General features: G+C 26.4%; 1 protein-coding gene across 1 annotated transcript; it reads left to right on the top strand.

Annotated features, from left to right (window-relative positions):
- Positions 1-1,407: 1,407 nt before the first annotated feature.
- On the top strand, positions 1,408-11,744 carry LOC122506734 (translocation protein SEC62). Its single transcript, XM_043619053.1, has 5 exons — positions 1,408-1,513; positions 4,600-5,127; positions 7,474-7,821; positions 7,979-8,082; positions 10,549-11,744. The coding sequence occupies exons 1-5, from the start codon at positions 1,478-1,480 to the stop codon at positions 10,718-10,720; spliced, it is 1,188 nt and encodes a 395-aa protein (XP_043474988.1). The 5' UTR covers positions 1,408-1,477; the 3' UTR covers positions 10,721-11,744.
- Positions 11,745-12,775: the final 1,031 nt, after the last annotated feature.

Raw genomic sequence — 12,775 nt, 5'->3', positions numbered from 1 at the left:
TCTCTCACTCTAATGTCAATTTTCCGTTCTGGACAATTTATACCGAAAGTGTAAATGCTCCATGAAGATTTTAATAAAGGCCAACGCAGAATAGATCTGTAACCGGAACCGCAATCGTAACCGTGAGCGTAAGAATGAGTTAGAGAAGGATAAACAATATACCTATCCTTCTTTAACTCATTCTTACGGTTACGCTTACGATTGCGGTTCCGGTTACAGATCTATTCTGCGTTGGCCTTAAACAAACGGTATTAGGGTATTTCTACACATCGGTCAGCAAACACAATCCCTCTTATTTCAACATTTTGGAATGCTGAATTTATGAACCAAGCTGCAGGTTACGTTCATAATAGGCTCTCTTTTTACGCGCTTAGGCCGCAGTCCCATGGCGGCGTTTTGCGTTGCGTTGTAATAAGAGAGAATGCAGCAAACGTATATTTGCGTCTTTTTCTCTCCCATTACGACGCAACGCAAAACGCTGTCATGGGACTCCACCCTTAAGCTGTATCTACAATTAGAAAGTAAGACGCGAAACGCGAGAAATTGCCATGTATTTTTCTCGCGTTTCGCGTTTGCGTCGCGCGTTTCTCAACTTTTTTCCGTATTGTAGAGGCAGCATTAGGGTGGAGTCCTATGACAGCGTTTTGCGTTGCGTAGTAATGGGAGAGGAAAAGACGCAAATATACGTTTGCTGCATTCTCTCTCATTACAACGCAACGCAAAACGCTGCCATGGGACTACGGCCTTAGGGTGGAGTCTCATGACAGCATTTTGCGTTGCGTCGTAATGGGAGAGAAAAAGACGCAAATATACGTTTGCTGCATTCTCTCTCATTACAACGCAACGCAAAACGCTGCCATGGGACTCCAGCCTTAAGGTACCGTCCCATGACGGCGTAAAGCGTCGGCGTAAAGCAGAAATCGTGCGATAGAAAGAGATGAACAGATATCACGTTCTCACTCTCTCACATGGTTTACGCTTTACGCCGACGCTTTCACGCCATCATGGGACGGTACCTTTATGCTGCATCTACATGGTAAAGATAACGCGAGACGCAACGCAAAAAAATAATTTTAAAAAAATTGAAAAAAACCTTATATTTTTTACTAATAAATAAATAATTAAATAAATAAAATAAAAAAAGTAATTAAAAAAAAATTGAAAAAAACCTTATATTTTTTATTTATAAATAATTAAATGTATAAAATAAAAAATTTTTTTAAAAATCTTATAATTTTTGCAACTTATCCGATTGTGGATGAAACCTTTATTTTCGCCTTTAGAGCAAGAAGGACAAACGATAATGTATCGCATTTCGCAAGTTCTTCTACTCCACCACCGCATTCGACACTTTAATTTCCCCACCCTGACCAAAACAGTTATTTATTTATCCACCTAACGGAACTTGCTTCAACTACATTTTTCCAAATAAAAAACTGAAAAGCGCATGCGTGAAATTTTTAGTTAAATTTTCAACATGGTGGAACGCAGGAAAAACAGAAAGCGCAAAGACGTGAGTATCAGAGACATATGGAATTTAAAAAAAAATGTATTCCCCTCAACAATTAATTATTAATGGAAATTTATAAATTTCAATTAATATTTTTATTTCACAATTTATTTCAATTCTATTATTATCAAACATTAACAAAAACACTGTTGTCATCTTGATCAAAAAATGACAGATCTTTCTCTTTTCTTTCTCTCTCTCACTCTGCCGTCCTGGTTTTGGGAATTTTATGATGACGTAGACAAAACAATTACTTAAATTTTTTATTCCTTTTATTGTTATTTAAAAAATATTAAATTATAAAAAAATTTTCCAAGTTTTTTGTGTCAATTCTTTTTTGGAGTGATTTTGTAATTTTTCTTTATTCGGAACGATTGTCGTATTTTTTTGTGCTCCTTTACATATGAAAATTGAGAGAGAAAAAAATGACACCTGTTCATACATATTCTATCGACAGTGTGAAAAATAAATAAAAAATTATGAATTTTAAGATATTTTATTGTAAACTGAATATTAATTCTAGGAAATTATTTGAAAATTCGGAGAATTGTTATTTCTTTTCGGGGCAATAAAAGTACTTTTACAATAGTGATATGAATTTTATCTTTTTTTTTGTATAAAAATGACGTGAAAACGTTTCGTTAAAAGAAGGTTAGTTACTTTGTTTTTAAAATTTAATTACAAAGTGCAATTTTTTATTTATCTGGCTTTTTTTATTGGTTGAGGAACGTGACGATTATCAAGGTTGAACTAATAATTTTTCCTTTTTTTTCCTTTACGTTATTAAAATGAAATTAATTTTTTATGTCTAATTCATTATTACCTACAAGTTCAGTGATAATTATGTGATTTGAAATTAAGTTTTCTGGATTTAGAAATTAATTGCGAATAATTTACCAACAATTACATTCTTTTTAATTATTTTATTTTTTAATAATTTATTATTTTTATTTTTTAATTATTATTTAAAATTTTTAGCCATGAGTGAGAGAATGTAAAATATTAAGGGAAGATCTTATAAACATTGTAGAAATATTTTTGTCTAACCAAATATAATGAAGAGGATCTCTTAAACAACGAAGAAACATTTTGTTCTAAACGATGAGAATTTTATTATTACAATTTTATTATCTAACCAAATATTATGAGGCAAATCTCTTAAACACCAAAGAAACATTTTGTTCTAAACGATGAGAATTTTATTATCTAACCAAATATTATGAGGAGAATCTCTTAATAACGCCAAAGAAACATTTTGTTCTAAACGATGAGAATTTAATTATTACAGTAAATTTTATTTTATTATTCAATATTTCTTAATTTATTTTTATTTTTCGAAATATTTATTTTATTGCTTCAAATTTTTAAATTATTTGATACAATTTTTAAAAATATAATTTTAATAAAATAAGAAATTTTTAATTAGAAATTTTATTCAATTTTAATTTAGAAATAAATTTGCTTTAATTTAAAAATCAATTTCTACCTATTTTAATATAAAGATAAAGTTTTTGCTTAACTTTAAAAATTGATTTTCAACTTACAGTTAAAAATTTTGTATTTTAATTTGAAAATAAAATTTTTCATTTAAGAATTAAGTTTTTATTTTAATTTGAAAATTAATTTTTTGTTTTAATTTAAAAATCAAGTTTTCATTTTTATTTAAAGATAAATTTTTGTTTAAATTTTGTGGTATCTTTTCAATTTTTAATTTTGAACCTTGATGACGTTTCAGTTTGTGCAAAGCATGTGTGACGTCATCAAGTTTCAAATGCCCTTAAAAATTTTATTTTATTTCTTCAAATTTTTAAATTATTTGATATATTTTTTAAAATATAATTTTAATAAAATTAGAAGAAATTTTTAATTAGAAATTTTTTTCTATTTTAATTTAGAAATAAAAATTTATTTAATTTAAAAATCAATTTCTAATTAAATTTAAAGATAAAATTTTTGTAAAAAAAATAAAATAAAATAAAAGTTTTGTATCTTTTAATTCTAAAATAAAATTTTTTATTTAAAGATATAAAGTTTTTGTTTAACTTTTAAAAATTAATTTTCAACTTACATGAAAAAATTTTGTATTTTAATTTTAAAATAAAATTTTTCATTTTAATTTAATTTGAAAATTATTATTTGTTTGACTTGCAAAATCTATTTTTTATTTTCATTTCACGATCAATGTTTTGTTTAAATTTTTTAATTTTATTGATTTTTAACTTACGTATAAAAATTCTTTACTGTAATTTAAAAATAAAATTTTTTTATTTTACTTTTAAAACTTAATTTTTTTATTCTAATTTAAAAATTAGTTTCTTAATTTAATTATTTAATTTATTATTTAACTTTCTTACTTTAATTGTTTATTTATATTTTAAAATTGATTTTTAATTTAGAAGTTTAATATTTTGTTTTAATTTCAAAATTGATTTTTAATTTTAAGTTAAAAATTAATATTTTATTTTGAATTGAGAATAAAAAAAATTCTATTTGACCTTAAAATGTAATTTTTAATTTTTAAACCGTTTATTGTTACTTTATTTGAATATTTGATATTGTTATATATTATTATTTTACAAAGAATTAAGATATTGTGTAATTAATAAAAATTGTTATTTTTGTTTATAAGTAACAATTATTTAAATCAGTATAAATGTTTAAAAATTATTATAAAATCAAAATTTTGTAAATTTTGTTCTTAAAATTAAATATTCAAAATTTGATTAATTTAAATGTTGTTATTATTTACAAGTATTGTTAATATTTATAATAAAAAAATAATAGAAATATAAATTTTTAATAAATACATTTAAAGAATCTAAATTATAAAAAATATTTATTTAAAAAATAAATAATTTTAAATTTTTTAAAAATATTAAATTAAAAATGAATTATTAAGATATTATTACTAGAAAAATAAATAATTCTGTTTATTTAAATTAAAATTTTGAAAATATTTAAAATATTATACATATTTTAGTTGTTCTTTTAAAATCTTTAGAAACTGTGAAAAGAGTGAAAAACAAAAAGTTAAACTCGACAATATGTGTTATTATAACGGTAAAGAAAATTTTTGTTTCTCCACACAGGATGGAACTAATCCAGAGTCAACCGTACCGGAAAAAGCATCGAAGGAAGAATACGCAGTGGCAAAATGGATACGCAACAATGTACCATCGAAAAAAACAAAATTCGACAGAGATCATATCGTCGAATATTTCACTGGTGCACGCGCCGTTGATGCATTACTCGACAATTCACCATGGAGTAAAACATTATTTGAAAATCGTCAGCAAGTCGTTGATTTTCTCGATTTAATGTTGCGACATAAATTTTTCCATCGTGCGAAAAAAGTTGTCATCACTGAGGATGAATTATGTAAAATTCGTGGCATTAAGAAAAAATCGAAAGAAATAAAGGAGGAGAAAAAAGTGTCCGATAAAGAGAAGGAAAAGGAGAAGGAGAAAGAGAAGGAGAAGGAGAAGGAAAAAGAGAAGGAGAAGGATAAAGAAAAGGAGAAGGAAAAAGATTCAGAGAAGGAGAAAACGAAGGAAACTGATAAGGACGAAACTAAGGATGTTGATGAAAAGCCCGAGGAGAAGAAAAAGAAACCGAAGGTATATGAAATTTAAAAAAAAACATATACAGAGAAGCAGGTGCAAAGCGGTTACATCTTAGGTTTTGTGGCCTAAAAAATATTTTCTTTTCAGCTGAAATCATGATTTACATACTTGACAAAACAGGCAAAACTTTTTCGAGTTTAAAAACCACCAAAGAAACATTTTGTTCTAAACGATGAGAATTTTATTATTATAATTTTATTGTCTAACCGAATATTATGACGAGAATCTCCTAAACACCAAAGAAACATTCTGTTCTAAACGATGAGAATGTTATTATTACAATTTTAGATGAAAAATATTTTATTTATCAGCTAAAACCCTTTCGCCCTTAAAAACCACCAAAGAAACATTTTGTTCTAAACGATGAGAATTTTATTTTTACAATTTTATTGTCTGACCGAATATTATGAGCAGACTTCGCACTAATCTACTAAAACCTACTATTTACTACTTTTTTTACGTTATGCTACTATTTTGGTACTTTTTAGATTTTAGCCACTAAAAGCTACTATTTCTGTTTTTTTTTTAATTTACACTACTTTAAATTCGCTAATACTAAGAACCAAAAAACTATTTTCAAAAATTATAATCAAATTCTTTAAAACGATTAAATTATTTTCAAAAAATATTCCAAATTCAATTATTTTCAATATCTAGTATTTTCGCAAAATTTCGCAAAAGAATTCAATTATTTAAAAAAAATTGATGAAATTCATCTAAAATTCAATTATTTACATAAATAATAAAATTTCCACAGGTATTTCATTAATTTAGAATAGAATTTTAAAAAAAAACTCGAAAAAATCAATTATTTAACAAAATTTTTATTCAATTCTTCACAATAATTCAATTACTTTCACTAATAATAACATTTTTCATCAAAATTCAATTCTTTAAAAAATTTTTGATAAAATTTTAAGCAAGAATTCAATTATTTTTATAAATAATAAAACTCATCGAAGAATTTCAATTATTTTTAATATTATTTTAAATTAATTAATCGAAAAATTCAATTATTTTCACAAATAAAATTGTGCACAAGAATTCAATTATTTAAAATAAAATTTTTATAATATTTATTATACTTTGAAAAACATAATTATTTAAAACACTGTTTATAACATTCTAATAAAGAACTCAATTATTTTCAAAAGTTAAAAAAAATTTCACTGAAATTCAATTCTTTTTAAACATTTTAATAAGAATGTTCGCAATAATTGAATTATTTTCATAAATAATAAAATATTCTTCACATAAATTCAATTATTTTTGAAAATTGTAATAGAATCCTTTGCAACTATTCAATTATTTTCATAAATAATAAAATTCATCGCAGGATTTCAATTATTTTTAATAAAATTTTACGGGAATTGCTTAAAAAATGTAATTATTCTTAAAAATTTCATTTCAATTCCTTGAAAAAATCAATTATTTAAAAAAGTGTTTTTTTAAATTCTTTGGAAGAATTATTATTTACAAAAATATTAGAATTTTTCACAGGAATTCAATTATTTTCAAATATTTTTAATAAAATTGTTCAAAAAAATCAATTATTTTAAATAAAATTTTAATTTAATTTTTTTTAAATAATTCAATTATTCTCTCAGATTTTGATAAAATTCTTCCTAAGAATTCAATTATTTACATAAATAATTCTTCGAAAGAATTCAATTATTAAAGATGAATAACAAAATTATTCTCGAGATTTCAATTGTTTTGAGGCATTTTAATAAAATTCTTTGCAAAATTCAATTATTTTTGAAAGTAATAAATTTCTTCTTGTAAATTCAATTATTTTAAAAAATTCTAATACAATCGTTCACAAGAATTCAATTATTTTCATAAATAATAAAATACTTTTTAGGAATTAAGTTATTGTCTTTGTCAAGTTTAATTTTTCGATAGCTACTTTTATACTATTTTTTTTAGTTTGAAAGCCACTTTTTTAAAATTAATTTGAGTTCGAAGTCTATAAATGTAACTCAATACCTACTTTTTCCAAAAACTAAATTACTTCCAAATATAAAAGTTTTTGTCTATTTGTTATCCTTGATTAAAAAAAAATCTTCGACACTCGAATCTTAGGTCAGATTTACAATTTTAAAAATGGTGGATCCAATATGGCGTTCATTTAAAAGAAAACCTCAGATTTTAATGAAACTTGTTACTTTGAGGTTTTTAAGGACGTAGAATTCGAATTTGAAGTCAGATTTTTAAAATCCAGGATATAGAATAGCGTTGAAATTTCAGGACTTGGTGATTTGGTAGACGTGGAAAATTATAATTATGTTAACATAATATTAATGTTTTCGTTATTATTAACAAGACAATTTTTTAAAGGTTCGTTTGGAAATGCACATGAATCAGTATTTTGCTGACTGTTGTGACGCCTATGTTTGGATTTATGAGCCAATACCAGTTTATTATTGGTTCTTTGGTACACTATTGGTACTTGGTGCAATTGGCGTTTGTCTATTTCCACTGTGGCCATTGACAGTGCGCCATGGTGTTTGGTACTTGAGTATAGCGGCTGCTGGATTTTTGGTATTTATTTTGGCACTAATGGTGCTACGTATTCTGGTCTTTTGTCTTCTTTGGGTAATTACATTTGGCAGGCATCATCTTTGGCTGTTGCCAAATCTCGTTGAGGACGTTGGCTTCTTTGCCTCGTTCTGGCCATTGTATCAGGTACTTTTTTACTTTCTTTTTCATTAAAATGTTCTATTTTCATTTCTTAATAATAATAATAATAATAATAATAATAATTAGTATTATTAATTTTTTTTCTATTTATTATTATAATTCGAATGCGAATTTGTAAGAAAATAAAATAAATATTTTTTAGTATGAATACTGCGGTCCCGCGGGGTCAGACAAGAAATCTTATAAAAAGAAAAAAAAGAAGAAAGACAAGGATTCTGATAGTGAGGATGCTCCTTTAACGCAAGCGTAAGTTTTATTATTATTCTTATTAAACAGAAAATTGTCGACAAATTTCAACTTAAGTATGTGCAAAAAATAGAGATTTGTCGGAAAAAATACAAAAATTTTTTTAAATTATTTGATTTTGACTTTAGGATTTTCAAACAAAAAATTCAAAATTGTTTGGTTTTCGAAATAAAAACTAACGAACTAAAGAGTACAATGAGATCGTAAATTTAAGCTTAAAACATACAGTTTAAGATCCATATTATGCGCAAGACCAAAAAAAATAGTGAATTTTGAGAAAAGAGGGGGTAAAAACTCTAAAAAAATTTGTTTCGTTATTTTCGATATGGTAGTGGTTTTCTATGTATTTTTATCCTCTAATGACGATCCCAGGTTCCAAAATTACATAACACGTCAGGATTTTGAGAAAAATGGGAGTAGACTCCCCAAAATAGGTTTTTAAAAATTTACCCCCACTTTTCTCTAAATATTGATGTGTTATAAACTTCCACGAGATTTAGAATTAAAGCTTAAAACGTCCGCTTCATGACTCATAAGCGCAAGACAAAAAATACAGAATTTTGAAAAAAAGAGGGGGTAAAAACCATATAAAATTTTATTTTCATATTTTCGACATGGGATTTGTTATCAACGTATTTTTGTCCTCTGAACACGATCCTGGGTTTGAAAGTTGCCTAGCACGTCACGTTTCTGATAAAATTGTGAATTTAGAATTAGAAACGTGTTTTTTTGGTATTTATCCTCACTTTTCTTAAAATCATGAAGTGTTATAAACTTCCACGACGTTTAAAATTAAAGCTTTAAACGTTCGCTTTATGAACCATAAATGCAGAACAAAAAACGTAAGGAATTTTGAAAAAAGTGGGGGTAAAGTCTCCCAAAATAGGTTTTTTAAAAATTTATCCCCACTTTTCTCAAAATCTTGATGTGTTAAAAACTCCCTCTTGGTTTCAAATTAAAACTTACAATGTCTGCTTTATAACCGATAAGCGCAGGACAAAAAAATTACAAAATTTTGAAAAAAGTGGGGGTAAAAACCCTATAAAATTTTTTTTTCTTATTTTCGATATGGGATTGGTTTTCAATGTATTTTTGTCCTCTGAACACGATCCTGGGTTCGAAAGTTGCCTAGCACTTCAGGATTTTGATAAAATTGGGAATTTAGTCCTAAAAACGTGTTTTTTTGGTATTTATTCTCAACTTTCTTAAAATCCTGACGTATTATAAACTTCCACGACGTTTAAAATTAATGCTTTCAACGACCGTTTTATGAACCATACGTGCAGGACCAAAAAATGTAAGGAATTTTGAAAAAAGTGGGGATAAAGTCTCCGAAAATAGGTATTTAAAAATTTAACCAACTTTTCTCAAAATCCTGAAGAGTTAAAGACTCAAGCAAGGTTACAAATTAAAGCATAAAATGTCCGCTTTATGATCCATAGGCGCAAGACCAAAAAATAGGTAATTTTGAAAAAAGTGAGGGTATAGATTCCAAAAATTCATTTTTTTAAATTTATCCCCGCTTTTCTCAAGATCCTGAAGAGTTAAAGACTCAAACAAGGTTACAAATTAAAGCTTAAAATGTCCGCTTTATGATCCATAGGCGCAAGACCAAAAAATAGGGAATTTTGAAAAAAGTGGGGGTAAAAACGGTATAAAAATTTTTGTTTTCTTATTTTCGATATGGGATTGGTTTTCAACGTATTTTTGTTCTCTAAACACGATTCCGGGTTCAAAAGTTTCCTAGCACGTCAGAATTTTGAGAAAATTTGGGATTTAGACCTAAAAAAGTGTTTTTTCGTTATTTATCCTCACTTTTCTTAAAATCCTGACGTATTATATACCTCAAGAAGGTTTAAAATTAAACCTTAAAACGTCCGCTTTATTAACCATAAGTAAAAGACTGAAAAAGTAGATAATTTTGAAAAAAGTGAGGGTAAAGACTCCCAAAAAAGGTTTTTAAAAATTTACTCCCATTTTTCTCAAAATCCTGAAGAGTTAAAGACTCCCACAAGATTTTAAATTAAAGCTTAAAACGTCCGCTTTATGACTCATAGGCGCAGGACCAAAATAGTAGGGAATTTTGAAAAAGGTGGGGGTAAAAACCCTATAAGAATCTTTTTTTTCTTATTTTCGACATGGGATTGGTTTTCAACGTATTTTTGTCCTCTGAACATGATCCCAGGTTCCAAAATTGCTTAGCTCATCAGGATTTTCAGAAAATTGGGGATTTAGACCTAAAAACGTGTTTTTTCGTTATTTATCCTCACTTTTCTGAAAATCCTGCCATGCTAGTGAATCTTAAGAGGCGGAATCGTATTTAGATAAAAAATACATCGGAAACGATTTCGATGTCAAAAATACAAAATCAAAACTTTGTTACTAGTAAATTTTGCCAACTAAGAATATTAAAAACTAGAAATTTCAGTTGGATAATTATTTTCCTTTTAATTTTTTTTTCCACAGAGATGAAAAATCAGAATCTTCCGATTCTCCAAAGGAAGTGGAATTAACGCAACAAGAGGCAAATATGGACGAGGGCACTCAGGGAATTGAATTGCAAGCGAGCCAAGAAAATAGTGAAGAAGGTTCCGAGAGTGATAAATCCAATACAGGCGGTGACTTCGAAATGCTTTGAGATTAGTGCCTAATTGATTAAATTTTAGTTTCTTTATAATGATTTTTTTCTCTCAATTTTTCTTTGAGATTCTTGTTTCTTCTCAAATTATTATTATTATTTATCTCTTCTTATTACAAAAAATAGCCCAAATGCCAATTAACGCCAATAAGTCCGAGAAGCGAACAACAAATCTTAAGAAACGCATAAGTATATATTTTTTATCGAGTCGTTTTTTTTTATTCTCTCGTTCTTTTTGACAGACATTGTATGTTTTTTTTTTTTTTTTTTTTTGAAGACGTGTTGTTTTTTGTACAACTTGTAATTTTTTTTTATCTTGTTAGATCTTACATAAATTGTGGAGGGGGGGATGAAAAGCGTGACAGGATAGTTCGAAAGTACGATGTACAATTTAAAAAAAAAAAAATTATCTACGGCCGTCGTAATTAGGGAATAAAATCTATTTTTCCGTCCGTTTCCTTTATATTTGAAAACAAACGGATCTTGATTTTTGAATATATTTTTTTTTGATTTCGAAATTGATTTTATTTTAATTTTTCTTTTTTTGGGAAAAAAATACATTTTGATTTTTTTACTATAATTGTACTGTAATTGTACCAGTGATGATTAACAAATTATGAAAAAACCAATAGAAAGTTTTTCTTTCCTTTTTTTTACTTTTGCATATAATTGCAAATATTTTTTAACGATAAACAATAATTAATTTATGATGACGGTTTTTATCCATAAATTCATCGAAGAAGATAAATCTTTATTTCGAATACAAAAAGAAAAAAAAATATATATATTATGTCTTCTTTGATGAATAATTGGACAACGACGGCCAGAGATTTTTTTTTATTATAGTAAATAACACATTTAGTGAAATAGTTTTTTGTTTATTTATATTTTTACTGCGAAAAGAAAAAGGACAATTTTTATCTTAAATGCAAAGATTGTCGCATAAACTCCAAAATAAAAATAAAAAAAAAACACTTACATTGATTCATATACAGTGTAATAAAAAATATGTACAAAATAAAAACTGTATTTTATTTTTTGGGGGGTAAAAGGGAGAATTTGAATTTGAATTTGAATTTAATTTTTAGTTTGAAAATCACGAATACAAAGTAGAAAGCATGAAAAAAAGTTTAAAAAGTATTTTTAATTAAAATCTAAATTTGAGTTTTCGCGCCTTTTAATCTACTTTACCGACAGGACCTAGATTGGAAACTCGAGGTGGAAATTTATTCTCTGCAATTTTCGACTATTTTATTTATTTTCAATGGATTAATGTAAATTAATGATAATAATAATAATAAATATAATATAAAAATCGTTTTCTAAATGTTAGGAAGCTACAAATTTTTTCTTAACTTATTTAAAATATTTTTACACCGCAATTATATTTTTATAGGTTATGTAACTCTGCCAACTTTTACTCTTTAAATTACGGGAAAAGAACTTTCAACTTTGGATTTTATATTTTCCGTGTCTAATGATAATTTAAAAGAAAAGAAAGTTTTTTTTTCATTGTTACGACTGACGAGTGGCCCCCGATGACGTTGAGATCCTGGATGAGGCCATGGGTAAGTAAAGAATCGTACGAAGCAAAATTAACTGCCCATATTTCATCTGAGACGTACAATAAATATTGTTCTCCGCCAAGGGCACGGATATGCGTTTTACGTGCCATAGTGTATATACATATACATATATATATTCTTTATTATTATATACACCACAAATACAAAGGCATTATTTCCTAGTGGGTAATAACAATATCGACCAAGAATTTGAAACAAGCGCATTACCTCGCGGGGCATCGCGCACGCAGGTAAAGGAGAGATCCTCCTTATGATAAATTACAAATTTTCCTCGCATTTTATATCCTTTTGTGTTATATATTTCTTGGTTGGGTGTCTGTGTGTATAATTGACTTGTAAATAAATTATTTTGTTTTAGACAAGGGAAAAATGTTAAATATAATAATTTACTAAGTTTTTGAAACAATTTTCGAAGAATATAAAAAAAAATTAAATTTTGCATTCACTTTCACTTCATTTTTTTCTTATC

The sequence above is a fragment of the Leptopilina heterotoma genome, unplaced genomic scaffold (genome assembly GCF_015476425.1).
Source record: "Leptopilina heterotoma isolate Lh14 unplaced genomic scaffold, ASM1547642v1 Lhet_43, whole genome shotgun sequence".
In the NCBI taxonomy this organism is placed as follows: Eukaryota; Metazoa; Arthropoda; class Insecta; order Hymenoptera; family Figitidae; genus Leptopilina; species Leptopilina heterotoma.
The sequence above is the reverse complement of the archived record's forward strand: the minus strand, read 5'-3'. Positions and strand labels throughout refer to the sequence as shown.